Raw genomic sequence first — 27,300 nt, 5'->3', positions numbered from 1 at the left:
TGGTGAGGCCAGATAACTGGGGCCTTGGAGGTCAAGCAGAGCGCAGTTGTATCTCAGCTTCCCTGTCGGCATGGCCATATTGCAAGTCTTTTTTTTCTTCCCCCCAACACAAAATTATCTTTCTGCTTCTTAAACCTGAACTGTCTGTAATATTTACTTAGTGATGTCTGTAGATGTTAACAAAATTAATATGGACTGACCTGTGCTATATAGTTTCATATTCGGATGTTCATTTTTCTGATTAGCACTTTCTATTTGGTGAATGTGTACTTGTTGAGACTTTGATTATGCGTATTCTGCTGTGTTTGAAGTTTGTTTTTCTAGATGTGCTCTCATAGTCCTTCATGTGGAATCCCTTTAGGTCCATTTTGTGTCTAAGGTGGCTGCCAGGGAAGGTCGAGAGTGGTCAGTATGATTAGCTTCTTCTGCATAGGACTGGCACCTTCTGTGTACCTTCTGCTTAGTCTAGACAAATCCCTTGAGGTTTCATGTTTAATGGATAAGTGTTTAATGGGTAGCGTTTAATGGATAACGTGTGCATGTTAGTGTGTGTCAGGTGAGTTCCTGTGTTTCAATTCCATATGTTCCATATATGTTAAATTCCACTTTAAGTGTTACTTAACTCTTAATCAAAGAAAAAATCTAGAAATAAAAAAGTCTCTTAAATACATTAGGCTTAATTAGATACTTAATAGGTTAAACTCATTTCTTTAAATGCTATATTTTATTTATAGTATTTAAATGCTAAATACTTTATTACAACTTTTGAAAAATGTAAATTTCCTAAGGTATATGTAATATTGAATGCCTAATTAGCCAGAGTTAAATATTCAAACTTGAACCTTCCTTGGTAATTAAGTATAATGAGTTGAAGATCAGTTGTGGGTGTGTGTGCGAAGTTACGTCAGTTGTCTGACTCTTTGTGACCCTGTGTGCTGTAGCCTGGCAGGCTCCTCTGTCCATAGGATTCTCCAAGCAAGAATACTGGAGTGGGTTGCCATGCTCTCCTCCAGGGGATCTTCCTCACCCAGGGATCGAAGCCGCATCTCTTATGTCTCCTGCATTGGCAGGCGGGTTCTTTACCACTAATGCCACCTGGGAAGCCCATTGAACTATATTTTAACATAGCTGCCCTTGGGTGTTTTAGAATTGTATTGGGCAGTTTGCTTTTTACATTAAGTGGCCTCTAGATGCTCTCCTGGGCTTCGAAGGTGGCACTAGTGGTAAAGAACCCGCCTGCCAATGTAGGGGACATAAGAGATGTGGGTTTGATCCCTGGGTCAGGAAGATCCCCTGGAGGAGGGCATGGCAACCCACTCCAGTATTCTTGCCTGGAGAATCCCATGTACAGAGGAGCCTGATGGGCTGCAGCCCATGGCTTGCAAAGAGTTGGACACGACTGCAGTGACTTAGCATGCATGCACTTTAATGGTACTTTCATCATTCTTCATTGTTCTGGGCATATTTGCTTTTAGCAATATTCCTTGCCTCATTTTAAATATATTGATAACTAAGCTTGTAAAACCATAGCTTAATTTTAATCCACAGATTACCAAGTTTATAGACAAATGCTCATTTTATACATAGCTATTAATAAACTTTGGATGAGGACTGAAGGTGTCGCCATGTTTCTCTTAGGTGGCATTCTTAGATATTGTGGTACATTTCTGTCACAATTTGAGGCCCCTTTGAGACTCTCCTTGGATGGTGAAGTCACTATAAGGCTGACTTGCCGGTAAAGTGACACAGTAATGTACTAAGTAAGCATTTATTACTTTCGTGGAAATGCACTTTATTTATTCTAATTCAACCATGCTTAGAATCTTTGAAGAGTAAATAAGGACTCTTAATAAAAGGCTATGGTTTGTCTAGTATTGGCTAGACAGATGAGGGCTACTAAAATAGCAAAACACAAAATAAGGGCAACTGAAATAGCAAAACACAAAATATTTACCTTGGAAAAATACGTAGTCTGATTGTCAGAATAATACATGTGTGAAAGGACTTGAATGATTGTCTTCTGTTCTGCGGCTGAAGTATTTTCTCTCAATTTTTTCAGCATGCCCAATTTCTGAATAGTAATTTTGCTGAACTGTTTTGAATGGTTACCATGGTTAATTTAATTCACAATCTATAAGAATCTAGAGCTATGCTTGTCAACCGTCTATAGTAAAGGACCAGTCTTTTTTCCAGAAATGTGTCAAGACCAACACAAGAGCCTTCTGGGCATAACTTGTCATCAGCTTGGACCACATGTGACTCATCACATAAGTTCATAATATCCAAACTAGTCTTGTCTGTTCAAGACAGGTTCGTTGATCATGAACTCTGTTGTTCCTAAACCCTTTCCTTTCAGTTTGTTTGTGTTTCTTTTCACGGACTGGTACTGAAAGCTTATGGACCATCTCTGGTCCCTAGACATGGATTGAGTCTGCGCCGTAGCTGTGGTGCCCACTTATGACTTGTTCCCCTGTGGTTTGACAGCCAGGAGGTTTGGGAGGCCACCAGATAGGTCATGAGCCTCGCTCACCCAGTTTTTTTTTGTTTCTATGCTCCTGCCTATTTCTATGACATACTACAGAAGGCGAATCTGCAGGGTCACAAAATCCATCAGTGGTTGCCAGGTGCTGGGGGTGGGAAGAGTAGATGGACACCAAAGGAGCCTGAGGGAATGTTTTTGGGGTGATGGAACTATTATGTTGATCTCAGCAGTGTTTACAAGACTGTGTCACAGTGAAAAGTGTCAGTCGCTCTCACCCAGGTTTTAATGTGGTCCTGAGACATTCGGGTGGAGGCCTGTAGTCCTCACTACTCTCGGTACTCTGACCATCCAGCTCCTTTTGATACATGTCTTTTTTCTGCCTGTGTCACCAGTGAGAGGACACTCTTGTAAGCTGCTAGTAGGTAGAAGGGAAGTGGTAGAGTAAGTGTCTTCATAGTAGACTAAATGATGGGCTTGGTTGTTCTTTAAAGCAGCACCCTTAGATTGCAGATCCAAGAGAAAGGGAAAACGGCAGTGGCACGTGGGCCTCGACTCGTGCGGGGATGACAGGTTTGGTGTTAGGGTGTCACTGTGGCCCCTTGTGGTTTTTGACACCTCTCTGTCAGCGTGCAGAGGGGCTCTGAAGACAGTGACAGCTGACAGGATGACCCAGCAGGATGCTGCCTCTTCCCTGCTGGTGAGCTTGTGGGATGCTCTCCGGCCACCGGAACCCCACACCACCCATCCTCTCACTGTCCCTGGTTATGGACTTTGCTTGGGGTCCGTCACAAACGACACAGCCTTCTCTACTTGGAGAAAAAAGCCACTTTTGCATGGTGACTGTCGTCTAGACTCCTGGGAAGGACTTGGGGAAGTTGGTCTGGGATCAGAAGTGCACAGAATGAAGATGAAAAAACCCATCCTGGTCTTTCATGTGTTAAAATGATGATGAGGCTGACTTTTGACAGAGGTCTGTGCCAGACTGAAGCCTTTTAACTGTCGGCTGTATTTGATGTGAACCTTTTAAAAAAACGAGTGACATTTCCAATTGGTAGTAAAAAGAAAATAATCTCATAATATGCAAAAAGCACTTAATGCTGGTAGAGAGTGTTCTTTTATACAGTATATTTGCTTTATTAAAAATATAAAGGGATATATATGTAGGATGAAATAGTCTAGAACTGAAAACATAAAATTCAATTGGAATTCAGGTTGGGGCAAATTATTACAAAGAGATTTTTTCTTTATATAAAAACTACATAACAAGAACAAAAGGAAAACTTATTTGTCTTGGAAATATTTATTACTTAAACTCAATTAGATTCCCATTTTGGGTGTTTATGCTGCTTCAAGACCCTTGCTTTCGTAGGTTTTGGCCTTCTTAAAGGATAACTGCTTCCTAACTTGCTTTTAATGAGATTGACATTAAACTTTTTTCCCTATTTTATGTCCTTTAGCTTTAGTCAGGGAATTTGGGGCTAGTCTCCAAGTGGAAGTAGCCCAGATGCATCACTCAGTCACATCTGACTTTTTGTGACCCCGTGGACTGTAGCCCACCAGGCTCCTATGGGGAGTGGGTTGCCACTTCCCTCTAGTGGGGAGGAGCACAGATGAACATTTTTTAAAAATATGCTTTGTGGCTGTCCAGAATGTAAGTATTTTTTCATTGTTTTAATAGCAGTAACGTGGTTCATTAAAATCCTTATGGTATCTTTATCTTAAATATTTTGGCTCATTTACATTAGTATGTTCAATTGCTAATCTCAACTAAGACTAACACAGCATAGACTATGGATATTTGCCAATTCTAGAGCAAAAATTTTTAGCCCCAAGATCCTAGCTCAGACTATAGAGTGCAACACTCGGAGAGAGAGAAAGAGGGCAAGTGTAAGTGGGAGGCCCACACACGCACACAAGAGTGTTAGTTTTGAAAAAATGTTAGGCTGTATATGGAAGATCCTTGGTTGAGCTTTTCTTTCAGTGCTTTGAATAAGTTATCCCACAGCCTTACGGCCTCCGTTGTTTTTGGTAGGAAGTCACCGTGTGTGACCGTATCTGACTCCCACAGTGAGTGAGCTGGGGTGCTGGGATCCAGTATCTGTGCTGGGGTAGAGCCTCACTCTATGAGTAAGAAACGGGTAGAAAAAAGGAGCCCCCAGTTTCAGATGTGCTTGCCTGGAATAAAGAATTTGCAGCACAGAGCTGAGGGGGTGAGAAACGCTGGTGGCCTGTACCTCCTGAGCAGAAACCAGGGCCCTAGACTGAGAGCTGGGGAGCGAAGAGGGGGTACTGTCTTTTTGGGGACACCTGCTGGGAGTAGACACTCATCACACTGAATTGGGAGAAGGGTGTAGGAGGGAAGCAAGCTATGGTTCGGATGCCACAGACTGGCTGGTCTTTCCAAGATCTAGTAGATTTTTTAAAATAAATGTTTCTCCATTTGCTGTATGCCATTAGGAGAATTTCCAGAAACTGTCAGTGTTTTGGTTTTATAATTTTCACCAGCCACTAGGGAGAGGGTCTGCTGAGCTCCTCACATAGCTGGTTCAGACGTGTGCCCCTCTCCCTTCCCCCAACCACCAAGAAAATTAGTTTTAACTCCCAAAGCAAAAGTTCTGGGAGCCAGAACATTTTTAATCAAGACTGTATGGTAACTAGTGTGTAGTTGGGAATTTAGTGTTACTGAACCTTAACACATACGGTCTTCCTATAATCAAATTGTTCACAGTAGTATTTTTAAGTGAGATAAACATTTCTAGAGAATAATTCTAAAACAGCTGAAAATTTGTATGGCTATATATTAGAGAAATAATAAAGCAGGAAATAAGCCAAAGTCTTTTTGCCTTTTAAATATGTATCTGATAACATTACTAAGTTTAGAAGATGTATTTATCTTTCTGTTGTTGTTGTTGTTGTGTAGGTTTTGTCAGGTTTTTAGAAGGCTATTATATTGTGTTAATAACCAAAAGGAGGAAGATGGCAGATATTGGAGGTCATGCAATATATAAGATTGAAGATACAAATATGATCTATATACCCAATGATTCTGTACGGATTAGTCATCCTGATGAAGCTAGGTATGTACTGGTGGTAACTGCTGTTTTTGTGTCTGTAGACCAATTGAAAAGCAAAACATAGTCAATAGATTATAAATGTTAAAATGTAAATACTGGCTCAGAATGCTGCAGCTTTTGTTCAAGCGCTATTGAAGCCCCTGCATTATGATAATTGATTTGGGCAAGAATCAATAATGGCTGCTAAAACTATTAGGTGAGAGGTTATTGTTGACATACTGTACTTCATTAATACCCCGTGAATATTTTTATTATTAACAAAGAGAAAAAAATGACAAACATATTTAACCAAATGATCAAACTTGGCATCACCAATAATGAGACAAAACTGACATTATTTGCCTCTTAATATGAAGCAGTGGAAAGGACACCAGTAGCCTGTGTAGTTTTCTTAGTAAAAATATTTAAATTGGATCTAAGCACGAGTAAAGTAATCAGACAGATCATATGTGGGACTTTCTGTAAGACAACTGGCCCGGACCCTTCAGGGATGTCAGTGTCGTGAAATACAGGAAGAGCCGGAGAGTTAGATTTTAGAATAAACATGACAAAGTGCAGCACTTGAATTTGTTGGATCCTGGATTAAAATATGTACACAATGGGAACACACACATAGGCACAGAGCTGTAACGGACTTTACCGGAATGGTTTTATGTGAACTGTATACTAGGGGGTGTTGGGTCAGTGTTAAATTTTGAGTGTATTAGTGACATTCTGGTTATTTAGGATATTGTCCTCGTTCACAGTAGATACATAATATTAAGATACATAACATTTAGGACTGTCATCATGTTTGCTGCTTACTGTAAATGGTTTAGAAAAATAAAATGTACTTGTGTATTTAAAGAGAGAGAATGTATATATGTATAAGGAGAAATATTTAACAGTGAATTCAGGTGAAGGACATACTGCTATTCATTATACTATTTCCCCCCCAATTTTTCTATGTGTTTGAAAGCTTAAAAAAGTTTTTTGGGGAAATTATTGGAACCTTGGGCATATGGAGAAAGACTGTTAATAAATAATAAATTGATAGAGAAAATGCTAGAGTTGGTTTGATATTATAAAGACTCAAAATGGAACAAAGTTAGGCATGTTTATGAGTTTTTAGGGAAGATAGCAGCTTAGTGTAATTAAAATTACACTTTGTACCTTTATAGTGTTGTTCTAGAACATGAACCAGAATTTAAAGGTGATGTGGTTTTCTTGCTTAAAACCTTCTTAGGAAAAAAAAAAAAACCTTCTTAGATAGTGGTTTTCCGGAACTTTGTGACACCATCTTTGATGTTGGGAAGTGGGGTAAAAAAACAATTTTGTTTCAGACAAGAGTAAGTAGAGTTTACCAGATAAAGTTGAATTTTGTCTTATACTAACTGAAAAAAATTATATCTTATGTAGTTTACTGTCATTTTTTCCCAGTTTTATTGAGATAAAATTGACATATACCACTGTGTACGTTTAAGGTGTTCAGCATAATGATTTGACTTATGTATATTGTGAAATGATAACCATAATAGGTGTAGTTAGCATCCATCATCTCATAAAGACACAATAAAAAGAAGAACATTTTTTTTCCTGTGATGAGAACTTTCAGGATCTATTCTCTTAGCTTTCATATATATCATAGCAGTGGTAACTGTAGTCATCATATTGTTAACTATAGTAATCATTTTTTTTTTAAGGTATCTACGAATATTCCAAAATGTGGACCTATCCAGCAATTTTTACTTTAGGTAAGTTTGAGCTTAGTTTTGCTCCTGTCAGTCTCTTAAATGTTTATATTATTTCCTACAGGGTAAAACCAGAATCAGAGGACACAGTAGTACTTTGATTATTCTTTTTTTAAAAAATAGCCAAATCTTTTCCTCTGAAATAATATAAATACAAGTATTCCTTCTTTTAAAAAATCAAATTTTTGAAATTTTGAATGGATAAATTAAATGGTAATTATTCTTACTATAAAAAATCATCTTTTCATTATGATTTTAAAGAAATACTTTTGTAATTTTTTTTGAGTTTGAAGATATTTACTTCTGAAGTTTTCAATATTATCATCATCTCTGAAACAGGAAATTTTAAAATTCCTGCATCCTTTATTCAAATGAGAGTGGCAATAATAATTTAAAATTATACACTGATCTTTTATTTTTTACAGAAGAGCAAATTAAAGATTGAAGAAATTAAATTACTCCTGTAGGACTGGCAAGAAGCACTCTATTAAAAATAATTATTGCCAGTTCTCAAATATACATTTTCATCTAGCACACCAAATGGAAAATGTCACAAGATACTAAATCTAGAGATTAACACATAAACACACAGTTGTTGAATTAATTAAGGGCCAAACTATAAAACATTAACAAAACAAATATTGCAAATCATGTCCATTTCTGCACATTTTTTAAAGTTTTTATTGGAGTATAGTTGATCTACAGTGTTGTGTTAATTTCTGCTGTACGGCGGTGTGAGTCAGCTCTATGGGGGAAGGGGGATACATGCATCCACTCTGGTTTTTTTTGATTCTTTTCCCATATAGGCCATTACAGAGAATTGGTCACAGATACAGAAAACAAACTTAATGTCGCTAAGGTTAAGTGAGCAGAGGCATAAATTGGGAGATTGGAATGGACGTGCAGACACTATTATATAAAATAGACAACTAATCAACCTCACTGTATAGCGCAGGGATCTCTACTCAATACACTGTAATGGCTTATTTATAATTTTGAATTACAAAAATTAAATCTGCATTGTCTATATACAGGGAGGTGGGAGGGCGATTCAGGGTTGTGGGGGACACATGTATACCTGTGGTTGATTCATGTTGACGTATGGCAAGAACCATTGCCATATTGTAAAGTAATTATCCTCCAATTAAAATAAATAAATTGTTAAAAAGTTTATATACAGAGTTTTGTAACCATTTCACAGTTTTCAGTTGACAGTCTAGTGAAAATTAGGTAAAAATAAACTCAAAATAGGGAGAACTGTTGCAGTACCAACATATTGTTGTTGGCATTGTAAATTAATAATTTTCCTGGAGAGGAATGTAGCATCAAGTATGTATGAAAATATATCTGAAGAAAATAAATCAGGAGGGAAAATATTAGTGCCTGTTTGTAAAGGCACTAGCTTTACAGATAGCTTCTCTATCATGGCCCAAACAAGCAAACCAACCAATGCAGGGACAACCCAAATATGGTGAATTGAAAAATAAGCAAGTAAATTATAGCGGAGCACCCTGAGAGAGTGTTATACCATCACAGAAGCGACCGATATGTAGGCCAGGTAGATGGCAAGTTCTTGTGATGCACGGAAAATTCCGTCCCTTACAATGCCCAAAGTAAAGTGTAGAACACAAATAGCATATATCAATGGACTTGAGTCATAGGACTAAGCAGAGGACCCAGAGTGTTGTAGCTGTTGGCATTATGTACTGTTAGGGTGCTTTGCATTATTGTAAATTTATATTTAAACTGTTAATATAGTTAACCATTTATTTATTTATGAAAGAAAAACATGTCTACTATGTAGAGTGGAGTATGTCTTCATTGATGTGAAACTGAAGAAAGTTAATTACTTTAGCAGTAGTATAGTGAAGGGCTTCTAAAGAAATAATTTTCACTTCCACGAATGTTTATAGAAAGTATATTTCCATTGTATTTGCCTCCATCATTTGCTTTTCAGCCGTTATTGCTTAATTGTTTATAGTCTCTCTGAGGTATTACTGAAGCTCAGTGGAGCTGACTGTTAGAAGTGATTTCTCCTTCATGTTTCTCAAGTTCTTCTGCATTCTCATACTGAGTTCTTATCAACTTATTCCATAAGTAAAGAATATGAGGTTAAAGACTTTAAAAAAGGTTATATTACATTCTTCAGATTCAGCTAGGATAAATCAGTTGTTTTAAATAGGAAAAGTTGACTGTTAAAGGCCAAGTTTCTCACCCCGCCCCCAGCTTTATTGAGAATTACTGACATCTGTAAGTTCAAGTTGTACAAGGTGATGATTAGATACATGGATGTATTGCAGAATGATTACCCCAGTGTTAGTTAACATCTTCATCCCATGACATAGTTGTGATTTTGTGTGTGTGTACTGATAACACGTGATTTACTCCCTTAACACATTTCAAGCATATAATTCAGTATTGTTAATTACAGTTACCATGCTGTACCTTAGATAACCAGATCTTATTTATCTTCTGTCTAAGAGTTTGTACTTTTTGACCTATAGTTCTCCATTTCCCCCAGCCACTGGCAACTACCATTTTTTTTTATATACCCTACATTTTATTTATCTGTTCCTTTGCTAATTTATTAATCTGTTCATTTGTGGCTGTTGCCACATCTGGGTATTTTGATTAATTCTGCTGTGGGCATGGGGGTGCAGATAGCTCTTTGAGATGGGGATCTTTTTTCTTTTGGATATATAACCAGAAATGGGATTTCTGGATCAAATGGTAGTTCTGTTTTTAATTTTTTAGGAACTGCTATTTTATTTTCCATAATGGCTGCACCAATTTATGTTCCCACCAGCAGTGCAAAGAGCTCTTTTCTCTACATCCTTGCCAACCCTGCCATTTCTTGTTTTAATAATAGCCATTCTAATAGGTGTGAAATGGTATCTCATTGTTGTCTTGATTTGCATTTCCCAATGTGATGGTGAGCATCTTTTCATGCATTTATTGGCCATTTGTATGTCTTCTTTGGGGAAATGTCTATTCAAGTCGTTTGCCCATTTTAAAATTGGATTGTTTGTTTGTTGTTGAGTTGTATGAGTTCTTTATGTATTTTGGCTGTCAACCCATTAACAGATGGTTTGCAAGTATCTTCTCCCATTCAAAAAGTTACCTTTTTATTTTGCTCACTCACTCTTTTTCTGTGCAAAGCTTTTTATTTTGATGTTTCATTTGTTTGTTTTTGCTTTTGTTGCTTGCACTTTTGGTGTCATGTCCAAAAATAGTATTTGTGAAGACCAATGTCAAGGAGATTTTCCCTGTGTTTTCTTTTATTAGTTTATAGTTTCAGGTCTTACATTTAGGTCTTTAATCCATTTTGAGTGAATTTTTGTGAGTGGTGTAAGACTGGGGTCCAGTTTCATTCTTCTGCATGTGGTTGTCCAGTTTTCCTAACACATTTATTGAAGAGACTATCCTTTCTCCATTTGTCTTTTGGGAAAATGGTTGTCAGTCGCTCAGTAGTGTCCAACTCTTTGAGACCTTGTGGACTGTAGGCCGCCAGGCTACACTGTTCATGGAATTCTCCAGGCACGAATACTGGAACAGGTGGCCATTCCCTTCTCCAGGGGATCTTTCCGACCCAGGGATCAAACCTGGGTCTCCCGCATTGTATTGCAGGTAGAGTCTTTACTGTCTGAGCCACCAAGGGGAAGCCCATCCTTCCTCCACTTGTCTTTTTGGCTCCCTGGTCAAGTATTAGTTGACTGTATCTGAGTGGTTTTATTTCAGGGCTCTCAGTTCTGTTCCATTGGTCTGGGTGTCTTTTTTATCTGGGTAACATGCTGTTTTGATGCTGTAACTTTGTAATGAAGTTTGAAATCAGGAAGTTTGACGCCTCCAGCTTTGTTCTTTCTTAAGATTGCTTTGACTATTAGGAGTCTTCTGTAGTTCCATACAAATTTTAGAGTTGTTTTTTTCTATTCCTGGGGAAAATGTAATTGGAATTTTGATACAGATTGTATTGAATCTGTAGGTGGCTTTGGGTATTATGGTTATTTACACACTATTTTTTTTTCATTTATTTTTATTAGTTGGAGGCTAATTACTTTACAATATTGTAGTGGTTTTTGCCATACATTGACATGAATCAACCATGGATTTACATGTGTTCCCCGTCCTGAACCCCTCCTCCCACCTCCCTCCCCATCCCACCCCTCTGGGTCTTCCCAGTGCACCAGCCCTGAGCACTTGTCTCATGCATCCAACCTGGACTGGCGATCTGTTTCACACTTGGTAATATATATGTTTCAATGCTATTCTCTCAGATCATCCCACCCTCGCCTTCTCCCATAGAGTTCAAAAGTCTGTTCTATACATCTGTGTCTCTCTTTCTGTCTTGCATATAGGGTTATCATTACCATCTTTCTAAATTCCATATATATGTGTTAGTATACTGTATTGGTGTTTATCTTTCTGGCTTACTTCACTGTGTATAATGGGCTCCAGTTTCATCCATCTCATTAGAACTGATTCAAATGAATTCTTTTTAATGGCTGAGTAATATTCCATGGTGTATATGTACCACAGCTTCCTTATCCATTCGTCTGCTGATGGGCATCTAAGTTGCTTCCATGTCCTGGCTATTATAAACAGTGCTGCGATGAACATTGGGGTACACGTGTCTCTTTCAGTTGTGGTTTCCTTGGTGTGTATGCCCAGGAGTGGGATTGCTGGGTCATATGACAATTCTATTTCCAGTTTTTTAAGATATCTCCACACTGTTCTCCATAGTGGCTGTACTAATTTGCATTCCCACCAACAGTGTAAGAGGGTTCCCTTTTCTCCACACCCTCTCCAGCATTTATTGCTTGTAGACTTTTGGATAGCAGCCATTCTGACTGGCGTGTAATGGTACCTCGTGATTTTGATTTGCATTTCTCTGATAATGAGTGATGTTGAGCATCTTTTCATGTGTTTGTTAGCCATCTGTATGTCTTCTTTGGAGAAATGTCTGTTTAGTTCTTTGGCTCATTTTTTGATTGGGTCATTTATTTTTCTGGAATTGAGCTGCAGGAGTTACTTGTATATTTTTGAGATTAATCCTTCGTCTGTTGCTTCATTTGCTATTATTTTTTCCCATTCTGAGGGCTGTCTTTTCACCTTGCTTATAGTTTCCTTTGTTGTGCAGATGCTTTTAAGTTTAATTAGGTCCCATTTGTGTATTTTTGTTTTTATTTCCAATATTCTGGGATGTGGGTCATAGAGGATCCTGCTGTGATTTATGTCGGAGAGTGTTTTGTCTATGTTCTCCTCTAGGAGTTTTATAGTTTCTGGTCTTACATTTAGATCTTTAATCCATTTTGAGTTTATTTTTGTGTATGGTGTTAGACAGTGTTCTAGTTTCATTCTTTTACAAGTGGTTGACCAGTTTTCCCAGCACCACTTGTTAAAGACGTTGCCTTTTTTTCCATTGTATATTCTTGCCTCCTTTGTTGAGGATAAGGTGTCCATAGGTACATGGATTTTTCTCTGGGCTTTCTATTCTGTTCCATTGATCTATATTTCTGTCTCTGTGCCAGTACCATACTGTCTTGATGACTGTGGCTTTGTAGTAGAGCCTGAAGTCAGGCAGGTTGATTCCTCCAGTTCCATTCTTTCTCAAGATTGCTTTGGCTATTCGAGGTTTTTTGTATTTCCATACACATTGTGAGATTATTTTTTCTAGTTCTGTGAAGAATACCGTTGGTAGCTTGATAGGGATTGCATTGAATCTATAGATTGCTTTGGGTGGTATTGTCATTTTCACAATATTGATTCTCCCAATCCATGAACATGGTATCTTTCTCCATCTGTTTGTGTCCTCTTTGATTTCTTTCATCAGTGTTTTATAGTTTTCTATGTATAGGTCTTTTGTTTCTTGAGGTAGATATACTCCTAAGTATTTTATTCTTTTTGTTGCAATGGTGAATGGTATTATTTCCTTAATTTCTCTTTCTGTTTTCTCATTGTTAGTGTATAGGATTGCAAGGGATTTCTTTGTGTGTTAATTTTGTATCCTGCAACTTTACTAGATTCATTGATTAGTTCTAGTAATTTTCTGGTAGAGTCTTTAGGGTTTTCTATGTAGAGGATCATGTCATGGTCATTTACACAGTATTAATTCTTCTGTTTCATGAACACTGGGTTTCTCTTGTGGCTCAGCTAGTAAAGAATCCGTCTACAATGCGGGAGACCTCGGTTCGATCCCTGGGTTGGGAAGATCCCCCGGAGAAGGGAAAGGCTACCCACTCTAGTGTTCTGGCCTGGAGAATTCCATGGACTATATAGTCCATGGGGTCACAAAGAGTTGGACACGACTGAGTGACTCTCACTCCGTGAACACTGGATATCTTTCCATTTATTTGTGTCTTATTTATTTTATTCATATCTTATAATTTTCAGTATACAGATCTTTTACTTCTTTGGTTAAATTTATTCCTAAGATTTTTTTATGCTCTTGTATATGGGATTGAGAAACCAACTTCTTAATACAGTTTTTATCTCTCTGAGATCAGATGCTAATAAAATTAATGGCTCTATGAAGCAAATGTGATACATTTAAATTTAACAGATTAAATAAAAATCAAGTTCAAATTATATTAATAAACTAAAGAAGAAATAATAATGTGTGAGAACCTCTGAAGTTGTAACCATTTTAAAGTATGACTATAGCATAATACTTTCAAATTTGTATAATTTAAGAAATTCTAGACACTGTCTGAAATTCTTTGCTAAAAATATATAGCTTAAGATACTTATAAAAGTTGCTGATTTTGTGCAAATGTTATTGCACAGACTGTTATAATTTTTTTAATGACATGCTTCTCAAACATGTTTCACTCTAGTGGTTTGTGTTATTTGCTTATTCTTATTACTAAATAAGTTATGGTGCCACCATTAGTAATTAATATAATTATTTTCATTCATAGGCAAACTAGAGTACAGACCTTGTATAATACTGTTAGAGTGGATATTATAGCATTTTTAATAGTCCATTCAGATACATATAAAAGTGTGACTTTGTTATACAAGACTATGAAGTTAGATTAATTTCAGTATGAAGCACAAAGTGCATATGCAAATCAATGAATGTAGGTTACTAACATTTTATTGTGCATTTCTAGTTATGCAAATGCCTAAGTCATGTAATGATTTTTAAATTTCCAATTATATTCATGATTTACTATGTTTGAGGTGCTTATTTGAACAACATTGCCTCCGTTGTTGGTGCTAACTAATTTAGTTCATAATTAGGTGCTAACTAATTCAGTTCATAGGTTTTAATTCCTTCTGGGAGCCAAGATTATGAAATATGTTTTGCTTTTCTAATTCTTATTAAGCTTTCTCTTCTCAGTTACAGCTATGATTTGTCCCACTCGCTTCAATATAATCTCACAGTCTTGCGAATGCCCCTGGAGATGTTAAAGTCAGAAACCACCCAGACTCGCCAGGAGAGTTTCGACATCTTTGAAGATGAAGGATTGATTACACAGGGTGGAAATGGTAGGTGGTTTTCAGCACATCCAATATATGTTAATGTGACATCTATGAAACAGCATCTCATTAAATTTACTCACATTTCCTTCATATTTCTCCTCTCCTATTTGCTCTTTGTCCTTTCATGAAGTTGCTTCAGATATATGAACGTAACGAATTCATTTTTATAGAGATCATGGTGGTGGTTTAGTCGCTAAGTAGTGCCTGACTCTTGTGACCCCATGGACTTGTAGCCTGCCAGGCTCCTCTGTCCATGGGATTCTCCAGGCAAGAATACCTGAGTGGCTTGTCATTTCCTTCTCCAGGGGATCTTCCCGACCCAGGAATTGAACCTGGGTCTCCTGCATTGCAGACAGATTGTTTACTGCCTGAGCTACGAGGGAAGTCCAGAGATCATATATCACCAAACTGATTTCATTTGTGGGCAAGCCAGAAAATTGTATGCTGATGTTTTCTAGCAAAATTTCATGCACCTTTTATGGAGTACATTCAGCTTTAGCCTTGGGCTGGAGAATTTTCTTTTTAAATATTGAAGAATACACACTACCACCTATTTTTCTTCATAGAGACCAATTGTGTGCGAGTTGAATTGTAGAAAAAAGTTACCCTGGGTTGCCTATTGCAGCCTAGACATTTATGTATCACATCTCTAATCCTCATAAAAGACTACTCAGTAGGTATAATGCTGCTTTCAAATAAATAAAGGCTAAGTAGGAGGCCAAGACCTAGAGGTTAAGATCACAAGGCCAGTGTCCAGAGGAACGTTTGCAGGAGGTCAGAGGCTGTTCTGACTTTGATTGGTCTCAGCTTGACCACCTGTCCCTCCCACACCCTGCTTCTGTCAGGACTGTTGTGGGGTTACTGCAGGACCTGTGTGTGACTAGTCTAGGGTGACCCTGGGGATCTGGGACTAACCAGCCACACAGCAGAATGGATATCTTTATCCCTAGATTTAGGGATTGGTCTAGCACTCTAAGGCCAGAGACATTGCCAGAATGACTGTTGTGAAGGAATTGCTTCAAATGTAAAGTTAAGACAGTTCAGCTGAATTGGCCTTACTGTGGAAACAAAAAGTCTGTAGTGTCTTAGGGTCCCTTCCTCAGTGCCACTTCTGTGACAGTGATGAAGATGCGGGTGCAGAGGTCGAAGGTAAGTTCCAGAAGGTTTGTCCTTGCAGGACACTCAGGAAGAGGCTGTGCTCTGTTAGCCTTTTGCCAGAAGTTCTGGTCCACTCTAAGAAGACTTGAGACTTACTTCAACTGAATGCCATCTCTGTTAATTGCCTTTACTCTTGTTCGTTTATTAGATTGACTATCACTTGAGCTAAAGCAAAACCCTGTGCACCCTCCCTACCCCAGAACATCTCGATCACAGAAATTTGCTGTGGTTCATCTGAATGGTACATCTGAATTGTAATCTGTGCCACTTGAGGCAGGTGGGGGGTAAGATAACGTGTACCTGAATATTTGTCACATCATTTCTTCTAAATATTATGCTTAATAATAGAAAAGCTAGAAGCATTAGTAAATATGCACTGTGTGTAACCTCCCATTTGAATGTGAATATCTGTACTGAGATCCAAATTAAGACTCCAAAAGCTACCTAACTTTTTACTATTGGTCGAACAGTTCTACTTGATAGATAGGAATAAACTGTGTATAAGGTTTTTGTGACTGCCATAAGAAATTTCCACAAACTCAGTGACTTAAAACTATACACATTTATTATCTTAGAGAAGTCAAAAGTCCAAAAGAGATCTTGGTGGACTAAAGTTAGAGTGTTGGTAAGGCTGCGTTTCTTTCTTGAGACCCTAAGGAAAAAGCCATTTCCTTACCCTTTCCATCTTCAAAGCCAGCAATGGCTGGCTGAGGATTGCCCACTAGACATCACTCTGACACTCTGACTTCTGTTTCCCTCTTTCACTCAGAATGCCCATGTGATTAGAGTGGGCCCACTTGAACAATTCAGAATAGTCCGCCCATCTTAGTTAGCAACCTTAATTCCATCTGCAGCTTTAATTTCTCCCTGCCACGTGACATAACTTACTCATGGGTTCTGGTGATTAGAACATAGATATTTTTTCTGTGGGAAAGGGACGCATTATCCTCCTACTATATAGGAGGAAACTGATAGGAAAAGAGAAAGCGAAGGCAAAAGTTGTCTGGGTAGGTAGAAAAGGAAAATAATACATTTTTAAAAAAGTCTCTAATGTGTCAGGCAGCATGTTAGTCACTTTGCATATATTATATTTTTTAAAAATCTGAATTATATCTCTGAGGTGAGTGGTATCATCATTTTACAGTTTAGAAAATTGAGGTTCTGAGATGTTATGTGACTTGCCAAAGGTCACAGAGCTGGTCAATGACAAAGACAGAACTCCTATCCATTATTCATGCTCAATGTAATGTCATTGAAGGGGCAGAGAAGGCTTATTTTTTATAAGTAAAACCAAACAGTATTTGTCGTAGTGTATATAAACACTTAACATACATATTTTGAGAAGAAAAATAGTATTGATTGTCTCTAAGCAGAACTGTTACAATCTTTTAAGCCATTATTTTATACTTATTTTGTACTTTATATAAGTTTTGTAAAACTTATTGATATTTAGTAAATTTATTTGGATATCCTGAAATGATGCTGATGAAATTAATTTTGTCATATCAAAAAAGCTTGATATAATAATAACTACCACTTATGGAATTATGAGTAAGACACGAGACTTGTTCTGAGCGTTTCATGTGCATTATCAACTTGCCTTTACAACAGTCCCATGAAAGGGGCCCAAGTAGGCAAACGGGACGCTGAGAGTAAGTGACTCTCTTGGTCACACCTGTCACCTGCTGGTGAGGCAGAGCTCAGATGTGGACCCAGGCACTGTGACACCAGACCCACGCTCCTAGTTACTGCTCCTGCTGTCTGTCAGCCTTATTCATGTATTTGTACGTGTGTCCTTAATTTCCCAGTTGTTTGCTTTTCTCTAGGTTAAAAACTCTCACAGATCAGAAAATGTGTTTTTTCTTGAACTTTGTACAGAATCAGCACAGTGTTCTGGGCAATGAGATGTGTTCTATCCACTGAAAACAGCAGTGATATTTATCAGACATTTTGAAATTAAAAAAAAAAAAGTTTAAGAGCTTAAAAATGAATTGAATGTCAACCAACTTCCTTATTTTCCTGATACCAACTCTTATTTTTTCAGGTGTATTTGGGATCTCTAGTGAGCCTTACATGAAGTATGTGTGGAACGGCGAACTTCTAGATATAATTAAAAATACTGTCCATCGTGACTGGCTGCTATACATTATTCATGGATTCTGTGGGCAGTCAAGTATCCTTTTTTTAAACATTAAGATACATATTATTAAATTTATGCTATACCAATTTGTAGAAAGCTATATATTAATTATAAGATCATTACAATTATGTGTGCATCCACCAGATAGATTACAATTATGCATTCTTTGTGGTTGAAATACAATGAGGAATGCAGATCTATTATGTCTATAGACAGGTAAATAACAAGGAAGAAAATGCTCTGTGCCCAGAAAGTGCTGTAGGTAGCAAGTGTCATTCTTACCTAAGAGCAGGAGCAGAATCGCTAACAGGAGGGGAGGATGGGGCCAGGCTCATAGGAAGAGTTGAACTTGGCTTGACTTGATCAAGAAGCAGGCCTCGGCAGTGAGACTGTGGGTTGGAGAAGCATCATGAGTGCAGAGATGAAAAAGTTCATGGGAGTGTACTTGTGGTTTGTGTATAAAATGCCTGGGAAGTGCAGTGGAGTGGGAGGAGATAGGTTGGGGGGAGTCAGACTGCCAATCACCAGATTACTCTGGTGGTCAGATGAAGGACTTTGGGTTTGGTGCTAGAATTTTTGAAAGTTTTTTTCAAGAGGATAACATGCAAATTAGTACTTAGGAAGCTTGGGTGGGTAACCATTTTCAAAGTGTGTTGGTCACTCCATTATGTCCCACTATTTGTGACCCTGTGGACTGTAGCCCTCCAGGCTCCTCTGTCCATGGAATTCTCCAGGCAAGACTGGAGTGGATTGCCATTTCCTCCTGCAAGGTGTCTTCCCAACCCAGGGAACAAACCTGGGTCTCCTGCATTGCTGGTAGATTCTTTACCATCTGATCCACCCTAGACCAAGGGACATGCATTAGGACAAGATTGCAGTGGTTCAGGCATAATGTAATGAAGATCTGGATTGGGAAGAGTCATAATAGATTAAATAGACATGGATAGAGCTTGGTGTTAAGCTGGTAAATCAATCTTATAAATATCTTTTGTCATTTTATTTGATTTGTAGCTATATTGAATGTGTTCTTATGAGCCTTAAGAAGGCAATGTCTACTTTTTAGAAGTGGTGTTAAGTTTTTTCCTGCCCCTTTTAGAGATCCTGAAGAACATTTGTACACCTAGCATGCTTTCTAGTTGACATTCTTCCTTGTGTCTTAGGTTTGTTAAAAACCTAGAGTGAACACTTTAAAGGAGTGGTTGTTTTGAGAACACTGAGTGGGTGAATGTGATTAACCAATAATGTGCTTTCTTGCACCAGAACATTGACAGGAGTGAGGTCAGAGAGTCAAAGGGTAGACTTGGAGAGGCTGGCCTTGGAGAGGACCTGTTCTGCCTCCTTTGTGGCAAGTGAGAGTGAGAAGAGGCTAGATGAAGATGCAGAGGACTTTTGGAATGAAGATGGTGAGATTTATGTGTTACACATGAAATGGCTCGTTACCTTATACTCATTTTCAACCAGTGAGTGGTATTATCTGCTTGATCATTCACTAATAATGAGATTTGGCCCCAAATTACTATATATTTTTCCAAAAGTAGAATCAACCTGAAAAAAACACATGCTTTCTACCACCAAGGACTCTATAAACAGAAGGTGCTACAGTTTCTAAGGGCAGTTTCTAAAAAGTAATTCTAAACTGTCTTTTATTTCTCAAGAGCTAACTCAGGTCCTGGTATGTATTAAGTACAATAAATGGTTGTTTCTTTAAAGTAGTAAATAGCACCATAGATTATAATTTTAAAGCTCATTAGTTGAAATGATGAATCCAGTCTCCCAGTTAACAAGCATTTAATGAATTCTGAAATCTATATGATGATAACAGTCATTGCTGTTGATTGAACATTTGCTACAAGCCAGGCACACATTACCTAACCCAGTCATCCCAACCACCTAATAAAATTGGTTACTTTTATTTATTTATTTATTTTTTTTTGCACTTTCACCATTTTACAGAAGATGAAATTGAGGCTCAGAAAGTTAACTAAGGTGACAATATTAATAAACTTTATTTTGGTTAAACAGTTCCCAGTGTTCAGTTTTGCAGTTAGGTGACAAATTTGGGTGCTCTCACTGTATTGCACTAACTCCATTCCCTCTGAATCAGCTATTGCTTCATAATTTAAACACCCTATTAAAGGAGAGGTGCTCACTTTGATAGGTGTATGGCCTCTGAAGACAAAGAAGGATTAGTTGTACCTTTTACATTCTCACCTGGCTGCAAGGAGGGACCACAGGTCTTCCCTTGACCAATGACCCTACATCTGGTTACCATTTCCTCTGAAATTCATGGAAACCACTCTTTAGTGAGGTTCAGTTTTGCCTTAATATCTGCATACTTTGAAAGAGCAGTTAGACCCAGTGCTGTTCCATTTCTTGGGTGGAGCTTTTTGGTGTTCTTTAACCTACTAGACAAAATACATTTAAGGTAGAATGATTCTCTTGGTTGAGTGTGACAGTCATGAATGCTAAACAACTTTAACTAGATTTCTAAGAGCTGTTGATCTATGGACGACCTGTGTATGTCACTTTAATAGCTAGAAGATCCAGTAAGTTCGCTGGGACCCGTTTTCTCAAAAGAGGTGCAAACTGTGAGGTAAGATTGCTCCTGGCAATTTAAATTTTTATTTCAGCTCTGGTGACAGATAAAGCAAAGTGGAATTTTAGAAAGTGGAATTTCTTAGTTTGGGACATTATCAAGAGAATAATGAATTCTCTAGAGTCTCTGAAACTTGTGAGGAATATGACTAATGTACAGATGTTCTGAAAAGTCAGCTATCTTAGTGTTATGCAATGCCTTAGGGAGTTATGAAATGTCTAATGTTTTGGAGGATGAGCCATTTCTGTAATAGATTTAAAAATGCGGTACATATTTAGTGGAGAGACTAAAATAGCAAAGCACCTCCAGCCAAAGAATAAATGGAAGGGAGCGCTCTTTAGAAAAGCATCCTTGATGAGAAAACTGAGTAGAACAAGGCCTGGAAACCCTTTACCCACTTCCCTCTGCTTCAGTTTGGCTCAAGACAGACTCTGCTCATCCCTAGGAAAAAACATATATATATATATATATTCATCTGTTCTACCTTTGGTCATATAGCCTGCTTTGAGTGTTTTGTCTCTTTCTGCAACAGACAACTGGAGCCTTACACAGATGTGTAATCGAGTAGATAGACTGAGCAAGACATTGGGTTTTGATCCTGCCTTAATATAGCAACATTCGTTCTTAAAATCATATCAACAATGAACATAGTTATAACTGTTGCTTTAAGAAAAAAAGATATACCCATCTGAATGCAGAGTTACAGAGAATAGCAAGGAGAAATAAGAAAGCCTTCATAAGTGAACGATGTAAAGAAATAGAGGAAAACAATAGAATGGAAAAAACTAGAGATCTCTTCAAGAAAATTAGAGAGACCAAGGGAGCATTTCATGCAAAGACAGGCCCAGTAAAGGACAGAAACGGTATGGACCTAACAGAAGCAAAAGATATTAAGAGGTGGCAAGAATACACAGAATTATACAAAAGAGGTCTTAATGAACCAGATAACCACAGTGGTGTGATCACTCACCTAGAGCCAGACATCTTAGAGTGTGAAGTCAAGTAGGCCTTAAGAAGCATTACTGTGAACAAAATTAGTGAAGGTGATGGAATTCCAGTTGAGCTATTTCAAATCCTAAAAGATGATGCTGTTAAAGTGCTGCACTCAATATGCCAGCAAATTAGGAAAACTCAGCGGTGGCCCTAGGACTGAAAAAAGATCAGTTTTCATCCCAATGCCAAAGAACATTCAAACTGCTGTACAATTGCACTTATTTCACATGCTGGCAAAGTAATGCTCAAAATGCTCCAAGCGAATCTTCAACAGTACATGAACTAAGAACTTCCAGATGTTCAAGCTGGATTTAGAAAATGCAGTGAAACCAGAGATCAAATTGCCAACATCCTTTGGATCATAGAAAAAGAAGAGAATTCCAGGAAAACATCTACTTTGGCTTCATTGACTATGCTAATGCCTTTGACTGTGTGAATCACAACAAAGTGTGGAAAATTTTTAGAGAGATGGGAGTACCAGACCTCTTTACCTGTCTCCTATGAAACCTGTATTCAGGTCAAGAAGCAACAGTTAGAACCAGATATGGAACAACGGACTGGTTCCAAAGGAGTATATCACTGGGAAAGGAGTATATCAAAGCTGTATATTGTCACCCTGCTTATTTAACTTATATGCACAGTACATCATGCAAAATGCTGAGCTGGATGAAGCACAAGCTGAAATCAAGATTGTGGGAGAAATGTCAATAATCACAGATATGCAGATGACACCACCCTTATGGCAGAAAGCAAAGAGGAATTAAAGAGCCTCTTGATGAAAGTGAAAGAGGAGAGTGAAAAAGTTGGCTTAAAACGCTCAGGCCTGGTGCACTGGGAAGACCCAGAGGGATGGGGTGGAGAGGGAGGTGGGAGGGGGGACCGGGATGGGGAATACATGTAAATCCATGGCTAATTCATTTCAATGTATGACAAAAACCACTGCAATGTTGTAAAGTAATTAGCCTCCAACTAATAAAAATAAATGGAAAAAAAAAAAAACTCAGCAGTCAAAACACTAAGATCATGGCATCTGGTCCCATCACTTCATGGCATATAGATGGGGAAACAATGGAAACAGTGATAGACTTTATTTTTTTGGGCTCCAAAATCACTGCATATGGTGACTGCAGCCATGAAATTAAGAGATGCTTGCTCCTTGGAAGAAAAGCTATGACAAAGCTAGATAGCGTGCTAAAAAGCAGTGACGTTATTTTGCCAAGAAAAGTCTGTATAGTCAAAGCTGTGGTTTTTCCTATAGTCATGTATGGATGTGATAGTTGGACTATAAAGAAAGCTGAGCACCAGAGAATTGATGCTTTTGAGCTGTGGTGTTGGAGAAGACCTTTGAGAGTCCCCTGGACTGCAAGGAGATCAAACCAGTCAATCCCAAAGGAAATCAGTCCTGCATATTCATTGGAAGACTGATGCTGAAGCTGAAACTCTAGTAGTTTGGCCACCTGATGTGAAGAAATGACTCGTTGGAAAAGACCCTGATGCTGGGAAAGATTGAAGGCAGGAGGAGAAGGGGACGACAGAGGATGAGATGGTTGGATGGCGTCACCAACTCAATGGACATGAGTTTGTGCAAGCTCTGGGAGCTGGTGGTGGACAGAGAAGTCTGGTGAGCTGCAGTCCTTGGGGTCACAGAGTCAGACACGACTGAGCAACTGGAGAAGAACAGAGTTTCGCAGCTCTGTTATGTAGTTTTGGATATATCGAGGGTAATTAAACAGGCATGTTGTTAATACCTCTAAAATTATTCTTTGTTATAGCCTCATATACTTTATAAGTAAAGCTGTCAAGATTTTTTTTCTTCTGTCCATCAGGCATTTTATTTGAATCTTACTTTTTGTCCTTTCATTCCTCCTTGGTCTTCAGAATTGAATTTTTATATTTCACTGGTCTTACTAATCTCCTGTAATATCTTGTAATTGTTTTCCTTTTCTCGCCTTCTGTGCACTCTATTACCTGTATTATTAGCTATTTAATTTGATTTTTCCCTTGTCTATTCTATGCTATTTTTAATTGCCTTCCTTTATTGCATCTTAATGATTTTCCTTTTTTAATATGTGCATCAAATATTGATCAGCACTTACCTCTTTTAAAATATTCTAAGAATAGGAATTATATTTTCATTCAGTACTTGACAATTTTTTCCATTAAAAAATTCTGAGAATATAAAACATCTGTGAATGCACCTTTCTTTCCAGGGTGATGTTGCAAATGAAGTGGAAACTGAACAGATACTCTGCGATGCTTCTGTCATGTCTTTCACTGCAGGAAGTTATTCTTCTTATGTACAAGTTAGAGGATCAGTTCCCTTATACTGGTCGCAGGACATTTCAACTATGATGCCTAAGCCACCTATTACATGTGAGTGGAACAGTCTTTTCAATAGTAACTCTCCTTTACTCACATTAGAGAGTAAACTGCTGCCAACAGAAATTTCATAAAAGCATGGAGTTTTAGTACTGAAAAGTAGATACTTTAGAATCAAGACTACTGATATTTTTATGCAACAACTTCATATACATTTATTTTTAATTTTGGCCACTAGAAAATTATTTATATTTAAAATATGTAAATATAATTAATTATATTCAGAAATGTAAGAATCATTCTAATTCAATGAATATATGAAGAATGATACGCTTAAGAGGAATTTGAGACCTGAAACTACCAGAAGATCAATTGACTTACATTTCTATAAACATTATAAAGTGAAACAAGACCCTGTGCAGCTTTTATTCTTGCTGTATAATTTTCATTCTGGTACTTATTTGTTTTTTCCTCCCAGTGGATCAGGCAGATCCGTTTGCCCACGTGGCTGCCCTTCACTTTGACCAGATGCTTCAGAGGTTTGGCTCGCCCATCATTGTCTTGAATTTAGTGAAGGTATGACATGCTCTCTGTTTGGTTATGAAATTTGATCACCCTAGACAACATGAAGGGGCTTAACTAGCCTGCTTTAAAGGAGGAGAGGGTTGTGGGTGGATCGTGCTGTGACGAGTCACTGTGTCTGAACTGTCTGAACCTCTATCCTTTGGCCTCAGAGTCCATGTGGCCTTTTCCCTGGGTAACTCAGACTCTGTGGTGGGTTTCTTAGGAAAGAGAAATGAGCATGTCTGTCTTCTACTTTCCTGGGGTGAACTAGGTATGGGTGAAATTCTGCCTCAGTTTCTAGGACATCTGGGAGAAGGAAGCATGGAGATCAAACACCCACAGGCTAGCCTTGATAGAGTAACTTCCCTTGACAATCCAGAAGATCTGCTGGGCAAGATAATATGTGGAATAGGATCTAAGAACTAGATTCAGAAATTGGGGTGCAGTTGTGGCTCAGGAATCTGGTGGACAGAGTGGTGACCTGGTCTCATAATTCTGTGCTTCTATGTCAGAGTACACTGTCTGGTCAGCGTGTCTTGTGTATATGAGTAGGCAGCCAGGTCAAAAGCCTGGCGTGGAGGGTGGGAGACCAGGTAGGAAATTATATCTGTGTCTATTGCAACCAAATGAAGTGGAGGAATCTCATTCTGTGGCTAGGAAAACCCTGGATGTGAAAAGCAAGTGTTTTGCTATATTATGACTATGGCAGTTGGCCAGCACTTTCTAGTATCTGAGATTATTCTGAGAAGTTGGTTATAAGTATTTGTTGTTGTTGTTCAGTCACTTGTTCATGTCTGACTCTTTGCAACCCCATGGACTGCAGCACACCAGGCTTCCCAGTCTTTCACCATCTCCCAGAGTTTGCTCAAACTCAGGTCCATTGAGTCAGTGATACCATCCAATCATCTATCCTCTGTCACCCCCTTCTCTGTCTTCAGTCTTTCCCAGCGTCAGGGTCTTGTCCAAAAGTCAGATCTTCGTATCAGGTGGCCAAAGTATTGGAGTTTCAGCTTCAGTCCTTCCAATGAATATTCCGGACTGATTTCCTTTAGGATTGACTGGTTTGATCTCCTTGCTGTCCTAGGGACTCTCAAGAGTCTTCTTCAACACCACAGTTCAAAAGCATCAACCTTTCAGTGCTCAGCCTTCTTTATGGTCCAATTCTCACATCTATTATACATGATTACTGGAAAAACCATAGCTTTGAGTATACAGACCTTTGTCAGCAAAGTGATGTCTCTGCTTTTTAATAAACTCTCTAGGTTTGTCATAGCTTTTCTTCCAAGGAGCAAGCATCATTTAATTTTATGGCTACTGTCACTGTCTGCAGTGATTTTGGAGTCCCAAAAGATTAAGTCTGTCACTGTTTCCATTTTTTCCCCATTTATTTGCCAAGAAGTAATGGGACCAGATGCCATGATCTTAGTGTTTAGACTATTGAGTTTTAAGTCAGCTTTTTCATTCTCGTCTTTCACCGTCATCAAGAGGTTCTTTAGTTCTTCTTCACTTTCTGCCATTAGGGTGGTGGCTTCTGCATATCTGAGGTTGTTGATATTTCTTCTGAGCATCTTGATTACAGCTTGAACTTCATTCAGCCTGGCATTTCACATGATGTATTTTGCATAGAAGTTAAATAAGCAGGATGACAATATACAGCCTTGACATACTCCTTTCCTAGTTTGAAATTGGTTTTAACTGATGCTTCTTGACCTACATACAGGTTTCTTAGGAGGCAGGCAGGGTGGTCTGGTATTCCCATCTCTTTAATATTTTCCAGTTTGTTGTTACCCACACAGTCAAAGGCTTTGGCATAGTCAGTAAAGCAGAAGTAGATATTTTTCTGGAATTCCCTTATTTTTCCTGTGATCCAGCAGATGTTGGCAATTTAATCTCTGGTTCCTGTGCCTTTTCTAAATCCAGCTTGTACATTTGAAAGTTCTAGGTTCACGTACTATTGAAACCTAGTTTGAAGGATTTTGAGCATTACCTTGCTAACATGTGAAATGAGTACAATTGTGCGGTGGTTTGAACATTCTTTGGCATTTTTCTTCTTTGGGTTTGGAGTGAAAACTGACCTTTTCCAGTCCTGTGGCCACTGCTAGATTTTCCAAATTTGTTGGCGTATTGAGTGCAGCACTTTAATAGCATCATCTTTTAGGATTTGAAATAACTCACCTGGAATTCCATCACCTCCACTAGCTTTGTTCATAGTATTGCTTCCTAAGGCCTGCTTGACTTTGCACTCTGGGATGTCTGGCTCTAGGTGAGTGATCACATCATCATGGTTTTCTGGGTCATTAAGAATTTTTTTGTACAGCTCTTCTGTGTATTTTTGTCATCTCTTCTTAATATCTTCTGCTTCTATTTTATTCATAGTTTCTGTCCTTTATTGTGCCCATCTTTGCATAAAATGTTCCCTTGGTATCTCTAATTTTCTTGAGGAGATATCTGGTCTTTCCTATTCTATTGTTTTATTTGCGTTGTTCACTTAAGACTTGCTTATCTCTCCTTGCTATTCTTTGGAACTCTGCATTCAGATGGATGTTTCTTTTTCTCCTTTACCTTTTGCTTCTCTTCTTTTCTCAGCTCTTTGTAAGGCCTCCTCAGCAGCCATTTTGCCTTTTTGCATTTCTTTTTCTTGGTGATGGTTTTGGTCACCACCTCCTATACAATGTTATGTCCATAGTTCTGTCCATAGTTCTTTAGGTACTCTATCAGATCTAATCCCTTGAATCTATTTGTCACTTCTACTGTAAGTG

The 27,300-nt window shown here is 38.2% G+C and overlaps 1 protein-coding gene across 2 annotated transcripts in view; it reads left to right on the top strand.

Moving 5' to 3' along the window:
* Positions 1–27,300, top strand: part of FIG4 (FIG4 phosphoinositide 5-phosphatase) — a 167,454-nt gene that overhangs the window by 48,363 nt on the left and 91,791 nt on the right. For both annotated transcript variants that reach the window (XM_070449973.1, XM_070449974.1), the window contains 7 exons: positions 5,403–5,559; positions 7,239–7,289; positions 14,629–14,777; positions 17,974–18,102; positions 20,562–20,662; positions 23,869–24,031; positions 24,456–24,553. In XM_070449973.1, coding sequence (XP_070306074.1) covers positions 5,403–5,559; positions 7,239–7,289; positions 14,629–14,777; positions 17,974–18,102; positions 20,562–20,662; positions 23,869–24,031; positions 24,456–24,553 — 848 coding nt within the window. The remainder of the gene's footprint in view (positions 1–5,402; positions 5,560–7,238; positions 7,290–14,628; positions 14,778–17,973; positions 18,103–20,561; positions 20,663–23,868; positions 24,032–24,455; positions 24,554–27,300) is intronic.

Source organism: Odocoileus virginianus, chromosome 19, assembly GCF_023699985.2.
Source record: "Odocoileus virginianus isolate 20LAN1187 ecotype Illinois chromosome 19, Ovbor_1.2, whole genome shotgun sequence".
Lineage (NCBI taxonomy): Eukaryota > Metazoa > Chordata > Mammalia > Artiodactyla > Cervidae > Odocoileus > Odocoileus virginianus.
Note: the sequence above shows the minus strand (reverse complement) of the source record. Positions and strands in the feature narration are given on the sequence as shown.